The following is a 23,789-nucleotide window of genomic DNA, read 5'->3' on the forward strand; positions in this document are numbered from 1 at the left end:
TGGCTGTCATCATTTGCTCCTCTCTGTGTCCACACCTTGGGATGAGGTTCGTGCTACACAATGTGACTTTGTCACTCTTCTCTTTAAGATGTGGGGTTTGGTTCACCACCCATTCACTCTGTCTGGTTCTGTGACTTGCTTTGAACCAATAAGCACAGCAGAAGTAAAGTGGTGCCACTTCCAAACTTAGATGTCAAGAAGTCTATTTGTTTCTGCTTCTACACTGGGCCCCTTGCCTCTACCACATGAACAAACTAAACCCCAGGCTAACAACAAAAAAGACAAAGCAGAACAGAGATGGATCATCCCAGATGAGTCCCAGGTATGTGAGACAGCCCAGCCAAGATCAGCAAAGCTGACACACAACTGACCACAAACACAGGAACAAGCCCAGTCGACACTTAAAGAACTGACCAGCAGAGCTCAACTCAAGTGCCAACACATGGTCAAGACACAAAGAAATGGTGTTTGTTTCAGCCACTAACTTCTGGGGTGATGTATTACTCAGCAATAGTTAACTCGTACAAATAGACCAGAAACATCAGAGATGACGTCACATATCTCCATCAAAATCAAGTAGAAAATCAAAATCTATACCTCATAGCATCATCAAATGAAGTTCTTAATTAACTGAATAGCTAAAGAAGACCGATTCTCCACACATTCACTAACTGAGGATGTTAGAGCTGAATTGAACTTGGCAGCTGCAATGGTATCTTAACAGTTGGTGCACTCAGAATGCTCTGGGAAGACCCCGACTGGAGAGGCGTTCATTAACATCTGAGGAGCAGTGGAGAAGAGTGAGCAGATAGGGATTAGGTGTCTAAGGTAAGAACACATATGTGTGCATGCGTGCTAAGTCACTTCAGTCGTGTCTGAATCTCTGTGACCCTATGGGCTGTAGCCCACCAGGCTCCTCTGTCCGTGGGATTCTCCAGGCAAGAATACTGGAGTGGGTTGCCATGCCCTTCTCAAGGGGATCTTTCTGACCCAGGGATCAAACCAGTGTCTCCTGCATTTGTAGGCTGGTTCTTTAGCACCTGGGAAACCCCCAGGAAACGTATGCACCCAACACAATCAGAGCTGTCCACAAAAGCCCCATGCCTGAGCGCCTGAGCACATTGCCTGTACAGGTGAAATGACCAGGCTTTCCAGGGATCCAATTATTTCTAGGCCTAGTTACAAATGTTCTTTATCTTGGGAAATAGTTTGTATTTTCCAAAGATAGTTGAAACAATGTGTTTCATTCCTAATGCCCTTAATTCAATGTCCTTTCTTTGATACTCCTTCCATTGACCAAGGAGACTTATATTTCCTCCCCTTGAATCTGAGCATGCTTGTAACTGCGGTGGTGGTGACACTAGGTCATAAAAATACCATGCCAAGTCATCACATATCACACACTTCCACCAGGTTCTCTTGAGATGCCCATGCTTGACTCAGCTGCCATACTGTGAGGAAGCTCAACTAGCCATGCTCTCATGGAGAATAACTTAGACCTGCAGCTTACAACTCTGGCAGAGCTGCCAGCCAACAGCCAGCACCACTTTCACCTTGTGATTGAGCCCCTTTCAACGTGGATCCTGTAACCTCTGTTGAGCCAACACAACTGTCACTGCATGGTAGAATGTCAAGCCATCATCAGCAAACTCAACCCAAATACATGACTGTATTTTGTTTGTTGTCTGATGCTCTCACCATGATAAGAAGTTCCAGCAGAATAAATGTTTTTTTCTGTGTTATCACAGTATCCTCCATCCCTAGAATAATGCTTGGCATACAGTAAGTGCTCAAGAAGTGTTTGTTGAATGAATGCATGAATGAATCAATTGCTATTGGCTTTAGCTTTGCATATGAGGGCTTTGAACTCAGCTAAGACCCACCTCAACTTCTCACAACTTCTGACTTTTCAAACACATTGGACTTGATTCCCTGAAGACCCCTGCAAATACCTTCACACATCTCTCCTTGCCCCGGGAAACTTTTCCTTCCACTTCTGGATTGAAAACCCGGGTTGCAGACACAAGAGTAGCTTCCAAGACTGTTGTGGCAAGTCGAATGCTCTGGGCAACTTCTGGGATTGGCACATTCATCCACATCTGGTGAGTAGAAATGAAAGCCCGGGTCAAGGTAGAAGAAGCAGTGAGAACAGAACACTGCAAACAGGAGATTCATCCCACCTGTTCTCCACCAGATGTTCCCCCCACCAATATCCAGAGTTTCTCAATCTTTCTAAGTTCCCTTGCCCTTAGGCATGACATGAGAATAAATTCTGGCCAATTGTATGCAAGCAAAAGGCTGGCATTTGTTTCAAACCGTAATGATTATAGATTGCAGAAATGGGTGTCATCTTTTACTCCTCCCTGTGTCCGCACTTTGGGATGAAGTCTGTGCTACACAGTGTGACCTTGTCACTCCTCTCTTTAAGACGTGCAGTTTGGTTGACCAGTCCTTGACTCTAGCTGGCTCTACAACTTGCACTGTCCAATTGAAATGGCAGAAGCAATGCGGTGCCACTTCCAGACTTAGACCTCAAGAAACCTATTTGCTTCTGCTCATACATTGGGCCCCTTGCCTCTGCCATTTGAACAAACCTCAGGCTAATAAGAAAAAGACAAAGGGAAAGAGAGATGGATCATCCCAGATGAGTCCCAGATATGTGAGACGGCCCAGCCATGATTGCCAAAGCTGTCACACAGCTGACCACAAACACATGAAAAGCCCAGGGGAGACCAGAAGAACTGAGCAGCATAGTCTAACCTAAGGTGCCAAAACACCAAAAAGAGATTTAAAATTGCAGTTGTTTCAGCCAGTAACTTTTGGGGTGATTTGTTACTCAGCGATAGCTAACTGCTTCAAATAGATCAGAAATGTCAGAGATGACTTCAAATGTCTCTAACTTCAAGGTGATGTATCCAAGATTCATCCTCACTATAAATAAATAATAGTGTTGTGCAGATTCAGGAAATTGGAGGCCTTAACTCCAGGGGAGAGTGTTACATACTGGCTGCAGTGTAAATGATAGATTTGAGGGAGCACCATTAGAAAGAATGAGAAGACTGCTGCAATAATGTTGGACCTAAACCAAGGATGGAAAAGAGTGGAAAGATTCAAGACACATTTAGCAGGTAGATTGCCCAATGACATGATGAATCATTTAATATGGAAAAGGAGCAAGGATCAAGAATAACTCACAGGTCTCCATGCAAATACCTTTCAGGGAAAAGTTCTAACATTTGGGTCTGAGATCTCCTTGGGAAGGAGTGTCTATCTCAGTACTATTTACATTTGGGATCAAGCATTCTTGCTTGCGGGAAGGTTATTCTGTGCATTGGAGGATGTTTAGCAGGATCTCTGGCCTCTACCCACCAGTTGACTGTTACACATCCAACACAGCACCACCACCAGCTTGGCAAAAGTGTCTCCAGACATTGTCAGTACCACCCCCGCCCCCAGCAGGGCAAAAATCAGGCTAGTGACTGAGTCCTCCAGTACTCTCAAATACTGCTTGGCCCACTGCTCTACTCATAGTACACCCTCAACAAGAGTTCAAACTCATGTTTTTCTACTTACTAGCTGTGTATCCTTGAGCTAGTCACTTTATCGTTCTGGGCCTTATTTGGATCATTCCTAAAATGGAGATCAAAATCTCTAGCTCATAGGATCATCAACTAAAGTGCTTAATTAAGGGAGTAGCTAAAAGAAACCAGGTTCTCTGTACATTCACAGGTGTAGTTTCCAGATCTGAATCCAACTTTGCAGCTGCAACGGTAGCTTCCCAAAGAGTTGGTGCACTCAGAATGCTCTGGGCAGACCCCATGGGAGAGGCATTCATTAATGTCTGAGGAGTAGTGGAGGAGAGTGAGCAGACCAAAGATTAGGTGTCCAAGTTTAGCACACTATGTACTCAACTCAATAGGAGTAGTCTACAAAAGACCCAAGCCTGAGAATCTGAGCTCATTACCTGTACAGGCGAAATGACCTGGCTTTCCAGAGGTCCAGTTATTTCCAGTGGGAGAAGAGAAACCAGTCAAACAGCTGCACTCATACCTTCCTGGAAGGTTTCTGCAGATTGAGTTAGGACCACAAAGTGGGGGCCTTTGAGAACATTCATTTATATCTGGAGAGAAAGGGTCAAAGTTACAAATTTCTTCAAATACAACTAGGATCTTCCAAAGATGGTTGAAACAATGTCTTCTTTTCCATATGCCCTTCATTCAATGTTTCTTCTTGGGTACGTCTTCCATTGAGCAGGCTCTATATCTCCTCCTCTTCAATCTGAGCATCTCTGTGACTATGCAGTGGTGACACTAGCTCATAAAAGTATTGTGCTAAGTCATAAAACTATCACACATCTTCACCTTGTTCTTTTGAAATGCTCGTGTTTGACTCAGCCACCATACTGTGAGGAAGCTCAAAGAGCCATGATAAAACAGCTCATGTGGTGGCCTTCTTTGTCTCTTTCCACAGCCTTTGTTTTAAAGTCTATTTTATTGGAGATGAGTATTGCTACTCCTTCTTTCTTTTGGTCTCTATTTGCGTGGAATATCTTTTTCCAGCGCTTCACTTTCAGTCTGTATGTGTCCGTTGTTTTGAGGTGGGTCTCTTGTAGGCAGCATACATAATTATCAAAGGATCAATCCAAGAAGAAGATATAACAATTATAAATATATATTCACCCAACATAGGAGCACCGCAATATGTAAGACAAAAGCTAACAAGCATGAAAGGGGAAATTAACAATAACACAATAATAGTGGGAGACTTTAATACCCCACTCACACCTATGGACAGATCAACTAAACAGAAAATTAACAAAGAAACGCAAACTTTAAATGATACAATAGACCAGTTAGACCTAATTGATATCTATAGGACATTTCACCCCAAAACAATGAATTTCACTTTTTCTCAAGTGCTCACGAAACCTTTTCCAGGATAGATCACATCCTGGGCCATAAATCTAACCTTGATAAATTCAAAAAAACCGAAATCATTCCAAGCATCTTTTCTGACCATAATGCACTAAGATTAGATCTCAATTACAGGAGAAAAACTATTAAAAATCCCAACATATGGAGGCTAAACAACACACATCTGAATAACCAACAAATCACAGAAGAAATCAAAAAAGAAATCAAATTATGCATAGAAATGAATGAAAATGAAAACACAACAACCCAAAACCTATGGGACCCTATAAAAGCAGTGCTTAGAGGAAAGTTCATAGCAATACAGGCATACCTCAAGAAACAAGAAAAAAAGTTAAATAAATAACCTAACTCTACACCTAAAGCAACTAGAAAAGGAAGAAATGGAGAACCCTAGAGTTAGTAGAAGGAAAGAAATCTTAAAAATTAGGGCAGAAATAAATGCAAAAGAAACAACAGAGACCATAGCAAAAATCAACAAAGCCAAAAGCTGGTTCTTTGGAAGGATAAATAAAATTGACAAACCATTAGCCAGACTCATCAAGAAACAAAGAGAGAAAAATCAAATCAATAAAATTAGAAATGAAAATGAAGATATCACAACAGAAAACACAGAAATACAAAGGATCATAAGAGACTACTATCAGCAATTATATGCCAATAAAATGGACAACGTGGAAGAAATGGACAAATTCTTAGAAAAGTACAATTTTCCAAAACTGAACCAGGAAGAAATTGAAAATCTTAACAGACCCATCACAAGCATGGAAATTGAAACTGTAATCAGAAATCTTCCAGCAAACAAAAGCCCAGGTCCAGATGGCTTCACAGCTGAATTCTACCAAAAATGTGGAGAAGAGCTAACACCTATCCTACTCAAACTCTTCCAGAAAATTTCAGAGGAAGGGAAACTTTCAAACTCATTCTATGAGGCCACCATCACCCTAATACCAAAACCTGACAAAGATGTCACAAAAAAAGAAAACTACAGGCCAATATCTCTGATGAACATAGATGCAAAAATCCTCAACAAAATTCTAGCAATCAGAATCCAACAACACATTAAAAAGATCATACACCATGACCAAGTGGGCTTTATCCCAGGGATGCAAGGATTCTTCAATATCCGCAAATCAATCAATGTAATTCACCACATTAACAAATTGAAAAATAAAAACCATATGATTATCTCAATAGATGCAGAGAAGGCCTTTGACAAAATTCAACATCCATTTATGATAAACACTCTCCAGAAAGCAGGAATACAAGGAACATACCTCAACATAATAAAAGCTATCTATGACAAACCCACAGCAAACATTATCCTCAATGGTGAAAAATTGAAAGCATTTCCCCTAAAGTCAGGAACAAGACAAGGGTGTCCACTTTCACCGCTACTATTCAACATAGTTCTGGAAGTTTTGGCCACAGCAATCAGAGCAGAAAAAGAAATAAAAGGAATCCAAATTGGAAAAGAAGAAGTAAAACTCTCACTGTTTGCAGATGACATGATCCTCTACATGGAAAACCCTAAAGACTCCACCAGAAAATTACTAGAGCTCATCAATGAATATAGTAAAGTTGCAGGATATAAAATCAACACACAGAAATCCCTTGCATTCCTATACACGAATAATGAGAAAGTAGAAAAAGAAATTAAGGAAACAATTCCATTCACCATTGCAACGAAAAGAATAAAATACTTAGGAATATATCTACCTAAAGAAACTAAAGACCTATATATAGAAAACTATAAAACACTGATGAAAGAAATCAAAGAGGACACTAATAGATGGAGAAATATACCATGTTCATGGATTGGAAGAATCAATATAGTGAAAATGAGTATACTACCCAAAGCAATTTACAAATTCAATGCAATCCCTATCAAGCTACCAGGCACATTTTTCACAGAACTAGTACAAATAATTTCAAGATTTGTATGGAAATACAAAAAACCTCGAATAGCCAAAGCAATCTTGAGAAAGAAGAATGGAACTGGAGGAATCAACTTGCCTGACTTCAGGCTCTACTACAAAGCCACAGTCATCAAGACAGTATGGTACTGGCACAAAGACAGACATATAGATCAATGGAACAAAATAGAAAGCCCAGAGATAAATCCACACACATATGGACACCTTATCTTTGACAAAGGAGGCAAGAATATACAATGGAGTAAAGACAATCTCTTTAACAAGTGGTGCTGGGAAAACTGGTCAACCACTTGTAAAAGAATGAAACTAGATCACTTTCTAACACCGCACACAAAAATAAACTCAAAATGGATTAAAGATCTAAACAGAAGACCAGAAACTATAAAACTCCTAGAGGAGAACATAGGCAAAACACTCTCAGACATAAATCAAAGCAGGATGCTCTATGATCCACCTCCCAGAATGCTGGAAATAAAAGCAAAAATAAACAAATGGGATCTAATTAAAATTAAAATCTTCTGCACAACAAAGGAAAATATAAGCAAGGTGAAAAGACAGCCTTCAGAATGGGAGAAAATAATAGCAAATGAAGCAACTGACAAACAACTAATCTCAAAAATATACAAGCAACATCTGCAGCTCAACTCCAGAAAAATAAACGACCCAATCAAAAAATGGGCCAAAGAACTAAATAGACATTTCTCCAAAGAAGACATACGGATGGCTAACAAACACATGAAAAGATGCTCAACATCACTCATTATTAGAGAAATGCAAATCAAAACCACAATGAGGTACCACATCACACCAGTCAGAATGGCTGCGATCCAAAAGTCTGCAAGCAATAAATGCTGGAGAGGGTGTGGAGAAAAGGGAACCCTCCTACACTGTTGGTGGGAATGCAAACTAGTACAGCCACTATGGAGAACAGTGTGGAGATTCCTTAAAAAATTGCAAATAGAACTACCTTATGACCCAGCAATCCCACTGCTGGGCATACACACCGAGGAAACCAGAATTGAAAGAGACACATGTACCCCAATGTTCATCGCAGCACTGTTTATAATAGCCAGGACATGGAAACAACCTAGATGTCCATCAGCAGATGAATGGATAAGAAAGCTGTGGTACATATACACAATGGAGTATTACTCAGCCGTTAAAAAGAATTCATTTGAATCAGTTCTGATGAGATGGATGAAACTGGAGCCGATTATACAGAGTGAAGTAAGCCAGAAAGAAAAACACCAATACAGTATACTAACACATATATATGGAATTTAGGAAGATGGCAATGACGACCCTGTATGCAAGACAGGGAAAGAGACACAGATGTGTATAACGGACTTTTGGACTCAGAGGGAGAGGGAGAGGGTGGGATGATTTGGGAGAATGACATTCTAACATGTATACTATCATGTGAATTGAATCGCCAGTCTATGTCTGACGCAGGATGCAGCATGCTTGGGGCTGGTGCATGGGGATGACCCAGAATTTTGTTATGGGGAGGGAGGTGGGAGGGGGGTGCATGTTTGGGAATGCATGTAAGAATTAAAGATTTTAAAATTTAAAAAATAAAAAATAAAAAAAAAAAGAATCCAACAACACATTAAAAAGCTCATACACCATGACCAAGTGGGCATTATCCCAGGGATGCAAGGATTCTTCAATATCCGCAAATCAATCAATGTAATTCACCACATTAACAAATTGAAAAATAAAAGCCATATGATTATCTCAATAGATGCAGAGAAGGCCTTTGACAAAATTCAACATCCATTTATGATAAAAAAAACTCTTCAGAAAGCAGGAATAGAAGGAACATACCTCAACAAATAAAAGCTATATATGACAAACCCACAGCAAACATTATCCTCAATGGTGAAAAATTGAAAGCATTTCCCCTAAAGTCAGGAACAAGACAAGGGTGCCCACTTTCACCGCTACTATTCAACATAGTTCTGGAAGTTTTGGCCACAGCAATCAGAGCAGAAAAAGGAATAAACGGAATCTAAATTGGAAAAGAAGAAGTAAAACTCTCACTGTTTGCAGATGATATGATCCTCTACATAGAAAATCCTAAAGACTCCACCAGAAAATGACTAGAGCTAATCAATGAATATAGTAAAGTTGCAGGATATAAAAATCAACACACAGAAATCCCTTGCATTCCTATACTCTAATAATGAGAAAGTAGAAAAAGAAATTAAACAAACAATTCCATTCACCATTGCAACGAAAAGAATACAATATTTAGGAATATACCTACCTAAAGAAACTAAAGACCTATATATCGAAAACTATAAAACACTGATGAAAGAAATAAAAGAGGACACTAATAGATGGAGAAATATACCATGTTCATGAATTGAAAGAATCAATATAGTGAAAATGAGTATACTACCCAAAGTAATCTACAGATTCAGTGCAATCCCTATCAAGCTACCAGCGGTATTTTTCACAGAACTTGAACAAATAATTTCAAGATTTGTATGGAAATACAAGAAACCTCGAATAGCCAAAGCAATCTTGAGAAAGAAGACTGGAACTGGAGGAATCAACCTGCCTGACTTCAGGCTCTACTACAAACCCACAGTCATCAAGACAGTATGGTACTGGCACAAAGACAGAAATATAGATCAATGGAACAAAATAGAAAGCCCAGAGATAAATCCACACACCTATGGACACCTTATCTTCGACAAAGGAGGCAAGAATATACAATGGAGTAAAGACAATCTCTTTAACAAGTGTTGCTGGGAAAACTGGTCAACCACTTGTAAAAGAATGAAACTAGATCACTTTCTAACACCACACTCAAAAATAAACTCAAAATGGATTAAAGATCTAAACAGAAGACCAGAAACTATAAAACTCCTAGAGGAGAACATAGGCAAAACACTCTCAGACATAAATCACAGCAGGATCCTCTATGACCTACATCCCAGAATTCTGGAAATAAAAGCAAAAATAAACAAATGGGATCTAATTAAAATTAAAATCTTCTGCACAACAAAGGAAAATATAAGCAAGGTGAAAAGACAGCCTTCTGAATGGGAGAAAATAATAGCAAATGAAGCAACTGACAAACAACTAATCTCAAAAATATACAAGCAACTTATGCAGCTCAATTCCAGAAAAATAAACGACCCAATAAAAAAATGGGCCAAAGAACTAAATAGACATTTCTCCAAAGAAGACATACAGATGGCTAACAAACACATGAAAAGATGCTCAACATCACTCATTATTAGAGAAATGCAAATCAAAACCACAATGAGGTACCACTTCACACCAGTCAGAATGTCTGCGATCCAAAAGTCTGCAAGCAATAAATGCTGGAGAGGGTGTGGAGAAAAGGGAACCCTCCTATACTGTTGGTGGGAATGCAAACTAGTACAGCCACTATGGAGAACAGTGTGGAGATTCCTTTAAAAATTGCAAACAGGACTGCCTTATGACCCAGCAATCCCACTTCTGGGCATACACACCGAGGAAACCAGAACTGAAAGAGACACATGTACCCCAATGTTCATTGCAACACTGTTTATAATAGCCAGGACATGGAAACAACCTAGATGTCCATCAGCAGATGAATGGATAAGAAAGCTGTGGTATATATACACAATGGAGTATTACTCAGCCATTAAAAAGAATACGTTTGAAACAGTTCTAATGAGATGGATGAAACTGGAGCCAATTATACAGAGTGAAGTAAGCCAGAAAGAAAAACACCAATACAGTATACTGACATATATATATACAGAATTTAGAAAGATTGTAATGATGACCCTGTATGCGAGACAGCAAAAGAGACACAGATGTATAGAACAGACTTTGGAGTCTGAGGGAGATGGAGAGGGTGGGATGATTTGGGGGAATGACATTGAAACATGTATACTATCATGTAAGAAATGAAGTGCCAGTCTATGTTCGATACAGGATACAGGATGCTTGGGGCTGGTACATGGGGATGATCCAGAGAGATGATATGGGGTTGGAGGTGGGAGGGGGATTCAGGATTGGGAGCTTGTATACACCTGTGGTGGATTCATGTCAATGTATGGCAAAACCAATACAGTATTGTAAAGTAAAATAAATAAATAAAATTAATTCTCCATGAAAGAAAAAAAAAAAAACAGCTCATGTGGAGAAGAACTAAGACCTCCAGCCCACAGCTTCATTCTGCACCAGCTTCACCTTGTGAGTGAGCAACCCTTCAAAGTGGATCTTCTACCCCAGCTGAACCAGCTCAACTGACACTTTGTGGAATAAAGTCAAGTCATCCTCACCAAAGTCAGCCCAAATAGCGGATGCATGCACGTATGTTGCTTATCATCTGGTTCTCCCCACCCTCAACAAGGAGTTTCAGGAGAACAAATATTTTTGCCTGTGTTACTCACTACAGTATCCTCTATTCCTCGAATAGTTCTTTTCTATATAGCAGGTGCTCAAGAAGTGTTTGTGGAATGAATGCATGAGGGATGAATTGGCTTCAGCTCTGCAAACAAGATTTTGAACTCAGCTGAGACCTACCTCAACTTCTAGCTCTTCCTCCAGCACTGCTTTCTTTCCAAACAGATTGGACTTGACTCCCCAGAAGACCCATGCACCTACCTTGACATATCTCCCCTGGTCCCTGGAAACTCTTCTTTCCACTTCTGGATATATATCCTGAGTTGCAAACACAAGAGTAGTTTCCAAGACTGTTGTGGCAAGTCGAATGCTCTGGGCAACTTCTGGGATTGGCACATTCATCCACATCTGGTGAGTAGAAATGAAAACTCAGATCAAGGCAAAGGCAGAAGCAAGGACATGGGACTGCAAACAGCAGATTCACTCCACCTGTTTGCCACCTGATGCTCCCAAATACCTAGACTTTTCCCTTCTCCAAAACTTCCCTTGCAGTGAGGCATGACGTGAGAATAAATTCTGGCCAACTCTATGCACACACAAAATGGTGGCAAATAGTTTCAAGCCACAATGATCATTGATTGCAGAAATGGCTGTCATCATTTATTCTTCCCCGTGTCCACACCTTGGGATGAGGTTCGTGCTACACAATGCGACTTGTCACTCCTTTCTTTAAGATGTGGGGTTTGGTTCACCACCTCTTCACTCTATCTGGAAGTCACAGATGACTTGCTTTGAACCAATAAGCACAGCAGAAGTAAGTGGTGCCATTTCCAAACTTAGACCTCAAGAAGCCTATTTGTTTCTGCTTATACACTGAGCCCCTTGCGTCTATCATATGAACAAACCCCAGGCTAACAATGAAAAATACAAGGTAGAAGAGAGATGGATCATCCCAGATGAGTCCCAGATATGTGAGAAAGCCCAGCCAAGATCAGCAAAGCTGACACACAACTGACCACAAACACAGGAACAAGCCCAGTGGACAATTAAAGAACTGACCAGCAGAGCCCAACTCAAAGTGCCAACACATGGTGAAGGGACAAAGAAATGGTGTTTGTCTCAACCCCTAACCTCTGGGATGATTTACTACTCAGCAATAGCTAACTCCTACAAATAGACCAGAAACATCAGAGATGACTTCAAATATCTCCAATCAAAATCAGGTAGAAAATCAGAATCTCTACCTCATAGCATCATCAAATGAAGTTCTTAATTAACTGAATAGCTAAGGAAGATCAGATTCTCCACACCTTCACTGACTGAGCATGTTAGAGCTGAATTGAACTTGGCAGCTGCAATGGTAGCTTAACAGTTGGTGCACTCAGAATGCTCTGGGAAGACCCCACAGGAAAGGCGTTCATTAACACCTGAGGAGCAGTGGAGAAGAGTGAGCAGATGAATATTAGGTGTCTAAGGTAAGAGCACATATGTGTGCATGCGTGCTAAGTCACTTCAGTCATGTCTGAATCTCTGTGACACTCTGGGCTATAGCCCACCGGGCTCCTCTGTCCATGGGATTCTCCAGGCAAGAATACTGGAGTGGGTAGCCATGCCCTCCTCAAAGGGATCGTCCGGACCCAGGGATCAAACCTGTGTCTCCTGCATTTGTAGGCTGGTTCTTTAGCACCTGGGAAGCCCCCAGGAAACGAATGCACCCAACACAATTGGAGCTGTATACAAAAAACCCATGCCTGAGAGCCTGAGCGCATTACCTGTACAGGTGAAATGACCTGGCTTTCCAGGAATCCAATTATTTCCAGAGTTACAGCTACAAATTTTCTTCATCTTGGGAAATAGTTTGTATTTTCCAAAGATAGGTGAAGCAATGTCTTTCATTCCTAATGCCCTTAATTCAGTGTCCTTTCTTTGATACTCCTTCCATCAACTAATGAGGTTTATATTTCCTCCCCTTGAATCTGAGCATGCATGTGACTCTGGTGGTGGTGACACTAGGTCATAAAAATACCATGCCACATCATCACAATATCACACACTTCCACCTGGTTCTCTTGAGATGCCCATGCTTGACTCAGCTGCCATACTGTGCGGAAGTTCAACTAGCCATGCAAAAAAACAGCTCTCGTGGAGAAGAACTTAGACCTCCAGCTTACAACTTTGGCACAGCTGCCAGGCAACAGCCAGCACCACCTTCACCTTGTGAATGAGCCCCTTTCAACGTGGATCCTCTAGCCCTCAGTTGAGCCAACACAACTGTCACTGCATGGAAGAATGTCAAGCCATCAGCAGCAAACTCAGCGCAAATACATGATTGTATTTTGTTTGTTGTCTGATTCTCACCATGATAAGAAGTTCCAGTAGAATAAATGTTTTTTTCTGTGTTATCACAGTATCCTCCATCCCTAGAATAATGCTTGGCATATAGTAGGTGCTCAAGAAGTGTTTGTTGAATGAATGCATGAGGGATGAATTGGCTTCAGCTCTGCAAACAAGACTTTGAACTCAGCTGAGACCTGCCTCAACTTCTAACTCTTCCTCCAGCACTGCTGTCTTTCCAAACAGATTGGACTTGATTCCCCAGAAGACCCATGCACCTACCTTGACATGTCTCCCCTGGTCCCTGGAAACTCTTCTTTCCACTTCTGGATATATATCCTGGGTTGCAGACACAAGAGTAGTTTCCAAGACTGTTGTGGCAAGTCGAATGCTCTGGGCAACTTCTGGGATTGGCACATTCGTCCACATCTGGTGAGTAGAAATGAAAACCCAGATCAAGGCAGAGGAAGAAGCAAGGGCATGGGACTGCAAACAGGAGATTCACTCCACCTGTTTGCCACCTGATGCTCCCAGATTTTCCCCTTCTCTAAAACTTCCCTTGCAGTGAGGCATGACGTGAGAATAAACTGTGGACAACTGTATGCACACACAACACGGTGGCAAATACTTTCAAGCCATAATGATCACTGATTGCAGAAATGGCTGTCATCGTTTACTCCTCCCAATGTCCATGTCTTGGGATGAGGCTTGTGCTACACAATGCGACCTTGTCACTCTTCTCTTTAAGATGTGGGGTTTGGTTCACCACCTCTTCACACTGTTTGGTTCTGTGACTTGCTTTGAACCAATAACTACAGCAGAAGTAAAGTGGTGCCATTTCCAATCTTTGTTTCTGCTTATACACTGGGCCCCTTGCTTCTATCATATGAACAAACCCCAGGCTAACAACAAAAAAGACAAAGTATAAGAGAGATGGATCATCCCAGATGAGTCCCAGATATGTGAGAAAGCCCAGCCAAGATCAGCAAAGCTGACACACAACTGACCACAAACACAGGAACAAGCCCAGTTGACACTTAAAGAACTGACCAGCAGAGCCCAACTCAAAGTGCCAACACATGGTGAAGAGACAACGAAATGGTGTTTGTCTCAACCCCTAACCTCTGGGATGATTTACTACTCAGCAATAGCTAACTCCTACAAATAGACCAGAAACATCAGAGATGACTTCAAATATCTCCAATCAAAATCAGGTAGAAAATCAGAATCTCTACCTCATAGCATCATCAAATGAAGTTCTTAAGTAACTGAATAGCTAAAGAAGACCAGATTCTCCACACATTCACTGACTGAGGATGTTAGAGCTGAACTGAACTTGGCAGCTGCAATGGTAGCTTAACAGTTGGTGCACTCAGAATGATCTGGGAAGACCCCACAGGAAAGGCGTTCATCAACGTCTGAGGAGCAGTGGTGAAGAGTGTGCATATAAAGATTAGGTGTCTAAGGTAAGAACACATATGTGTGCATGCGTGCTAAGTCACTTCAGTCTTGTCTGAGTCTCTGTGACCCTATGGGCTGTAGCTCACCAGGCTCCTCTGTCCATGGGATTCTCCAGGCAAGAATACTGGAGTGGGTAGCCATGCCCTCCTCAAGGGGATCTTCCTGACCCAGGGATCAAACCTGTGTCTCCTGCATTGTAGGCTGGTTCTTTAGCACCTGGGAAGCCCCCAGGAAACGTATGCACCTAACACAATTGGAGCTGTTCACAAAAGACCCACGCCTGAGAGCCTGAGCGCATTACCTTTACAGGTGAAATGACCTGGCTTTCCAGGAATCCAATTATTTCCAGAGTCACAGTTACAAATGTTCTTTATCTTGGGAAATAGTTTGTATTTTCTAAAGATAGTTGAAACAATGTCTTTCATTCCTAATGCCCTTAATTCAATGTCCTTTCTTTGATACTCCTTCCATCAACCAATGAGGTTTATATTTCCTCCCCTTGAATCTGAGCATGCGTGTGACTCTGGTGGTGGTGACACTAGGTCATAAAAATACCATGCCACATCATCACAATATCACACACTTCCACCTGGTTCTCTTGAGATGCCCATGTTTGACTCAGCTGCCATACTGTGCGGAAGTTCAACTAGCCATGCAAAAAAACAGCTCTCGTGGAGAAGAACTTAGACCTCCAGCTTACAACTTTGGCACAGCTGCCAGGCAACAGCCAGCACCACCTTCACCTTGTGAATGAGCCCCTTTCAACGTGGATCCTCTAGCCCTCAGTTGAGCCAACACAACTGTCACTGCATGGAAGAATGTCAAGCCATCAGCAGCAAACTCAGCCCAAATACATGATTATATTTTGTTTGTTGTCTAATTCTGTCACCATGATAATAAGTTCCAGTAAAATAAATGTTTTTTTCTGTGTTATCACAGTATCCTCCATCCCTAGAATAATGCTTGGCATATAGTAGGTGCTCAAGAAGTGTTTGTTGAATGAATGCATGAATGAATCAATTGCTATTGGTTTCAGCTTTGCATATGAGGGCTTTGAACTCAGCTAAGACCCACCTCAACTTCTCCCCACCACTCCTGTCTTTTCAAACACATTGGACTTGATTCCCCAGAAGACCCCTGTAAATACCTTCACACATCTCTCCTCGACCCTGGAAACTTTTCCTTCCACTTCTGGATTGAAAACCTGGGTTGCAGCCACAAGAGTAGCTTCCAACACTGTTGTGGCAAGTCGAATGCTCTGGGCAACTTCTGGGATTGGCACATTCGTCCACATCTGGTGAGTAGAAATTAAAACCCATGTCAAAGAAGGAGAAGCAGCAAAGATGAGACACTACAAACACGAGATTGTCTCCACCTGACCTGCCCCAATATCCAGACTTTCCCCTTCTCCCTAACCTCCCTTGATGTTAGGCATGTCCATGAGAATACATTCAGGCCAACTTTATGCACACAAAAGAGTGACAAATAGTTTCAAACAATAATGATCATTGATTGCAGATCATTGTCATCCTTTAATTCTCCCTGTGTCCACTATTTTGGATGAGGTTTGTGCTACACAGTGTTACCTTGCTACTCTGCTCTTTCAGATGTGGGGTTTGGGTCCCCAGCCCTTGACTCTATGACTTGCATTGAGCCAGTCAATACAGGGCAAGCAACATGGTGCTACTTCAGAACTTAGATATGGAGAAATCTATGTCCTTCAATTCCTACATTGGGCCCCTTACTTGTGCCATATGAACAACTCCAGGCTAATGAAAAAAAAGACAAGATGGAAGAGAGATGGATCATCCCAGATGAGCTCCAGGTATGTGAGACAGCTCAGCCAAGATCAGCGAAGCTGACACACAGCTGCCCAGAAACACATATAGACCAGCCCAGTGGAAACCGAAAGAACTGACCAGCAGAGCCAAACCTAAACTGCCAACACATGGAATCCAGAGAGCTAAATAAATGGTTGTTATTTTAGTCACTAACTTTCAGGGTGATTTTGTTACTCAGCAATAGCTAACTGCTACAAATAGATTGCAAAAGTCATAGATGACTGTAAAAATCTCCAACTCCAAGCAAAGAGGATATGATAAGAGCTTAGCCACTCCATGCATTGCTTGATGGAGTCACCCTCCCTTTAAATATATAATAGTGCTTCAGCAGACTCGGGAAGATGGAGCCCTTATCTCTTCATGAGAATATTCTGGCTGCAGTGTGGAGGATAAATTTAATGGAGTAACACTAGAAAAATGGAGAGACTAGTGAGGTGGTTACAGTACTAATGATGGTACATAAACCAAGGAGAGAGAAAAGTGGAGAGATTTAAGACACATTTAGCAGATAGAATGCAGAGAAGGCAACAGCAACCCACTCCAGTACTCTTGCCTGGAAAATCCCATGAATGGAGGAGCCTGGTAGGCTGCAGTCTATGGGGTTGCGAAGTCGGACATGACTGAGCGACTTCACTTTCACTTTTCCCTTTCATGCATTGGAGAAGGAAATGGCAACCCACTCCAGTGTTCTTGCCTGGAGAATCCCAGGGACAGGGGAGCCTGGTGGGCTGCTGTCTATGGGGTTGCACAGAGTCGGACACGACTGAATTGACTTAACAGTAGCAGCAATTGCCCAATGACATAATGACAGATTTAATATGAAAGGGAAAGGAGAATCAAGAATAATTCTCAGGTGAGACTTCCATGCTGATCCAGTTGTTAAGACTCAGCACTTCCAATGCAAGGGGTGCGGGTTCAGTCCCTGGTGTGGAAGCTAGGACCCTCCATGCCATGTGGAGCAGCCAAAAAGTATTAAAAAAAAAAAAAAGAAAGAAAGAAAGAAAAAGAACTCTCAGGTCTTCATTTAATTATCTTTTAGGAAAAAGTTTTGATGTTTGGTTCTGAGCTTTCCCCAGGACTACTGATATTTAGGACCAGATTATTATTGGTTGTAGGGAGGCTGCTCTGTGCATTGGAGGATGTTTAGCAGGATCTCTGTTCTCTACCCACCAGATGACAGTAACACCAACCACCCCATCACCACCACCAGTTTGAACAACCAAAAATATCTCCAGATGTTGTTAATATCTTCCCTCAGGAGTGGAAAGATGTGAATCATGCTAATGATAGAGCTCCCTGTTACTCTCAAGTCCTGCCTGATTCACTGCTTAACTCAAGAGTGAAGAGTGAAGTGAAAGTTGCTCAGTCATGCCTGACTCTTTGTGACCCCATAGACTGTCCATGGAATTCTCCAGGCCAGAATACTGGAGTGGGTAGCCTTTCTCTTCTCCGGGGTATCTTCCCAATCCAGGGATCAAACCCAGGTCTCCCGCATTGCAGGCAGATTCTTTACCAACTGAGCCATCAAGAAAGACCAGTAGACACTCAATGGGAGTTCAGATCCATATTCTTCTACTTAATAGCTGTGTATCTCTGGGCAAGGGACTTTACCTCTCTGAGCCTCAGTTGGATCATTCCTAAAATGAGGATCATAACCCTTACTTCATAGGATCATCAAACAAAGCTCTCCGTTAATTGAGAAGGTAAAAAAGATCAGATTCTCTATACTTTCACAGATGGAGTTTTTAAAGGTGAATCCAACTTTGCAGCTGTAACAGTAGCTTCCCAAAGAGTTGATGCACTCAGAATACTCTGGGCAGACCCCAAGGGACAGGCATTCATTAAAGTCTGAAGAGCAGTGGAGGAGAGTGAGCAGACAAAACGTTAGCTGTCTAAAGTTAGAACACACGTTCCTAACAGTAGGAGCTGTCCACCAAAGACCCATGTCTGAGCCCTTTACCTCTACAGGTGAAACGGCCTCGCTTTCCTGAGATCCAGTTATTTCCAGTGGGAGAAGAGAAACCAGTTATACAGCTGCACCTATATCTCCCAGGCAGATTTCTGCAGATTGAGTTAGGGCCACATGGTGTGGGCCTTTGAGAGCATTCATCTATATCTGGAGAGAAAAAGAGAGTTACAAATCTTCTTCAAATACAGTTTGTATTTTCCAAAGATGGTTGAAACAATGCTTTCTATTTCGTATACCCTTAATTTAATGCCCTTTTTTGGTACTCCTTCTGTCAAGCAGTGGGGTCTATATCTCCTCTACTTGAAACTGAGCATACTTGTGACTATGGTGGTAGTGACACTGTCATTAAAATTACCACGATAAGTCATCAAAATATCACACACTTCCACACCTTCTCTTGAGATGCTCATGCTTGACTCAATTGCCATACTGTGAGGAAGCTCAATAAGCCATGAAAAAAACAGCTCTCATGGAGAAGAGCTAAGACCTCCAGCTCACAGCCCTGGCAGAGCAACCAGCCAACAGCCATTACCAGCTTGCCAGCCTTGTGGGTGAGCCTCTTTCAAAATGAATCCTCTAACTCCCAGTTGAGCCACTTCAACTGACACTATGTAGAACAAAGGCAAGCCATTGTCAGTGAACTCAGCCCGAGTAGAAGATTCATTCAGGAGCAAAATAAATGATCATTGGTGTTTTAATGCACAAAGTTTGCTGCTACCCAGAAATAGATAACCAGAACATTTTGCAAAAGCATTATACAAATTTACTCATTAAAGTGCCAATAGAATTGTGCAGTTTGGTACCATGGGGTGAAAAGGAAAAAAAAAAAAGGAAAGTGAAAGTCACTCAGCCATCTCCAACTCTTTGTGACCCCCTGGAGCCTGCCAGACTCCTCTGTCCATGGAATTCTCCAGGCACTTCTACTGGAGTGGGTAGCTGTTCTCTTCTCCAGAGGATCTTCCTGACCCAGGGATTGAACCCAGGTCTCCTGCATTGCAGGCAGATTCCTTACCATCTGAGGGGTGGTCCTCCCCTAATTTCCTTCACCCCTGCTCTGCCAGATCACCCTAAATAAATACTTTCTATGTATTTATGATGCAGATAGTAACATTCATCCCAGCCTTAAGTAATGAAACACTAGAACCACCTAATTGTCTATCAACTGCAGGGTGAATAAGTCTAGAGCTGACATAAGGAATAAGGTAGCACATTCCTTCATTTGACAAGGAACTATAAAATATTCACAATGTATTAGGTACCACAGGTCAAAGACAGAGTATATAAGATTCTTATGTAGTATCCACCATTTTCTAGATGGGAAATGTTTCTTCCATACTTTATCTAAAAACAAGAGCCCAACAAGTCTACTATGTTTACTGAATAACCCATAAACTGTAGCCCAAAGTTTTTTTAAAAAACATTTGTGCAGATGACCAATACACATGAAAAAATACTCAACATTGCTAATTATTTGAGACATGCAAACCAAAACTACAATGAGGTACCACCTCACACTGGTCAGAATGCCCATCATTAAAAATTCTACAAATAATAAATGCTGGAGAGAGTGTGGATAAAGGGGACACTTACACACTGTTGATGGGAGAGTAAATTGGTGCAGCCACTATGGAGAACAGTATGGCAGTTCCTCAAAAAACTAAGAACAGAATTGCTTATGATCCAGCAATTCCACTCCTGGGCGTATACCAGGACAAAAATATAATTCAAAAAGACACATATACCTCAATACTCATAGCAGCAGTATTTACGATAGCCAAGACATGGAAGTAACCTAAATTTTCATTGACAAAGGAATGGATAAAGAAAGTGTGGTATGTATATACAATGGAATATTACTCAGCCATAAAAAAGAATAAATAATACCATTTGTAGCAACATGGATGAACCTAGAGATTATTATACCATGTGAAGTAAGTCAGACAGAAAAAGGCAAATACCATATGACATCACTTATATGTGGAATCTAAAATATGACACAAATGAATTTATTTACAAAACAGAAATAGACTCACAGATATACAGAACAGACTTGTGGTTGCCAAGGGTGGGGATGGGTAGATTGGGAGTTTGGGATTAGCAGATGCAAAGTATTATATATAGGATGGATAAACAAGGTCCTACTGAATAACACAGGGAATGATATTCAATATCCTATAGTAAACCATAGTGGAAAAGAATACATATCTATCTATATATATATAATGCCTGAAACTAACATAATATTTTAAATCAACTATATTTCAATAATAACTAATTTTTTAAGAAAAGGATGTTTGGAACTCCCTGGGAACTATAATAATAGAAATAAATTATTAAATGGAAATCTTGTTCAGAGCTCAATAAACTATAGCCCATGAATCAAATCTGGACTGTCACTTGTTTGAATAAATAAAGTTTTATTAGAACACACCTCCACTCATTCATTTATGTATCATTGATGGCTGCTTTTGCCCTACAACTGGAGTACTGAGTACTTAAGAGAGAGATCATACAAACTGCAGTCTCCAAAACATTTACTATCTGGCCCCTTACAGAAATAGATTGCAGACACTTGCAAATTATGTCAGAGGCATAGTCAGACCTTTACTGTCAAGAGGAGAGTTTAGGTCTAAATATAAGGAATATAGACCAAAAATTTAGGTCATTCTAGAAATTATTTTAGTTTCTATTATTTCTATTAATAGTAGCTCTTGGGACTGTACATGTGCTTAGAACACTGCATACATTACTGCATTTAATCTTCTCAAATATCCTTTAAGGTAGGTGCTGTTATACATTCATTTTACAGATGGAAAGATTGAAGCTTAGAGAGATTAAATACATTTTCCCAACATCTCACATCTGGAGTGTGACAAATAGGTAAGTGGTTGAGAGACTGCCATTAGACTCAAAAAGACCTGGCTTTGAATTCCAGTTCAATTGTTCAGTGACCCTAAACAAATCATTTTAGCTCCCCAAGCCTCGGTTTTCTCATCTGTACAATGGAGATCATCACAGTGCCTATACTATTGAAAATGCACATAAAGACCTTCACACAGGGCCTGGTATTCAATACATATTAAAAATTATTTGCATGGAGAGGTGACAGGAAGAAAATCAGTGTTTATTTCTGTATATTGACATACAGCATAATTTTCTTTCTGTTTTTATGAGAATTTTTTTGCCAGGTCTCAGTTGCAGCATGCAGGATATTTAGGTGCAGCATGTGGAATCTAGTTCCCTGACCAGGGATCGAATCCCAGTCCCCCTGCATTGGGAGCATGGTGTCTTAGCTGGACCACCAGGAAGGTCCTCTTTTTTTATTCTAACACTTGCCTCTAAAATCATTAGAGATTTTAGTGACCAGGAATTATTTTTATAATAGAAAGAAACTAAGAAAGAAAGAGAAAGAGATGGGGGAAGGAAGGAAGAAGGAGAGGCAAAGGAAAGAAGGAAGAAAGAAAACAATGCTTTTACCTACCTACATCTGCTGCCCAGCCAGCTTCTATCTGATTTTACTACCAAATGCTGGGGAGGAGGGGGTGGGGTTTGATGGGGCATGAACTCACCTCTGCATTCCACTCCTGGGCCCTTAAATGTCTTCAATCCATTGCTGGACAGGAAACCTCTCTTGCAAGCGCAGTAGTAACTTGTTGAAGTGTTGGTGCAGGTTGCATACGCCGGACACAAGGTGGTGTCTACACACCCATTCACATCTAGGCAGCGGAGAAGAAGGACTTTGGGTTAGAGCCCCGAGTGGAGCTGCAAGGGAGAGGAGGAAGTTTGATCCCTGGCTTGGAAAAATCTCCTGGAGAGGGGAATGGCTACCCACTCCAGTATTCTTGCCTGGAGAATCTCGTGGACAGAGGTGCCTGGCGGGCTACAGTCCATGGGGTCACAAAGAGTCAGACATAACAGAGCGACTAACACAAACACACACACAGAGAACAGTATGGAGATTTTTTTTAAATTAATGTATCTATTTTAATTGGAGGCTAATTACTTTACAATATTGTGGTGGTTTTTGCCATACATTGACATGAATCAGCTACAGGTGTACATGTGTCCCCTATCCCAAACCCCCTGCCACCTCCCTCCCCATCCCATCCCTCTGGGTTGTCCCCAGTGCGCTGACTTTGAGTGTCCTGTTTCATGCATCGAACTTGGAGTAGTCATCTATTTCACATATGGTAATATACATGTTCCAATGCTGTTCTTTCAAATCATCTCACCCTCGTCTTCTCCCACAGAGTCCAAAAGTCTCTTCTTTACATCTGTGTCTCTTTTGCTGTCTCGCATATAGGGTCGTTGTTACCATCTTTCTAAATTCCATATATATATGTTAATATACTGTATTGGTGTTTTTCTTTCTGACTTACTTCACTCTGTACAATAGGTTCCAGTTTCATCCACCTCATTAGAACTGATTCAAATGCATTCTTTTTAATGGCTGAGTAGTAGTCTGTTGTGTATATGTCCCACAACTTCCTTATCCATTCATCTGCCAGTGGACATCTAGGTTGCTTCCATGTCCCAGCTATTATAAACAGTGCTGTGATGAATATTGGGGTACACGAGTCTCTTTCAATTCTGGTTTCCTCAGTGTGTATGCCCAGCAGTGGGATTGCTGGGTTGTATGGTAGTTATATTTCCAGTTTTTTAAGGAATCTCCACACTGTTCTCCATAGTGGCTGTACTAGTCTGCATTCCCACCAGCAGTGTAAGAGGGTTCCCTTTTCTCCACACCCTCTCCAGCATTTATGGCTTGTAGACTTTTGGATTGCAGCTGTTCTGACCAGTGTGAGATGGTACCTCACTGTGATTTTGATTTGTGTTTCTCTGATAATGAGTGATGTTGAGCATCCTTTCATGTGTTTGTTAACCATCTGTATGTCTTCTTTGGAGAAATGTCTATTTAGTTCTTTGGCCCATTTTTTGATTGGGTCATTTATTTTTCTGG

General features: G+C 41.2%; 1 protein-coding gene across 2 annotated transcripts in view; it reads right to left on the reverse strand.

The window, feature by feature from the left end:
• Positions 1-23,789, reverse strand: part of ADGRE1 (adhesion G protein-coupled receptor E1) — a 113,694-nt gene that overhangs the window by 79,456 nt on the left and 10,449 nt on the right. For both annotated transcript variants that reach the window (XM_069591300.1, XM_069591299.1), the window contains exons 4-10: positions 22,399-22,545; positions 18,821-18,976; positions 16,167-16,313; positions 13,841-13,987; positions 11,486-11,632; positions 3,965-4,120; positions 1,953-2,099 (exon numbers count right to left, since the gene is read on the reverse strand). In XM_069591300.1, the coding sequence (XP_069447401.1) occupies positions 1,953-2,099; positions 3,965-4,120; positions 11,486-11,632; positions 13,841-13,987; positions 16,167-16,313; positions 18,821-18,976; positions 22,399-22,545 (1,047 nt within the window). The remainder of the gene's footprint in view (positions 1-1,952; positions 2,100-3,964; positions 4,121-11,485; positions 11,633-13,840; positions 13,988-16,166; positions 16,314-18,820; positions 18,977-22,398; positions 22,546-23,789) is intronic.

Source organism: Ovis canadensis, chromosome 5 (assembly GCF_042477335.2).
Source record: "Ovis canadensis isolate MfBH-ARS-UI-01 breed Bighorn chromosome 5, ARS-UI_OviCan_v2, whole genome shotgun sequence".
Taxonomy (NCBI): domain Eukaryota; kingdom Metazoa; phylum Chordata; class Mammalia; order Artiodactyla; family Bovidae; genus Ovis; species Ovis canadensis.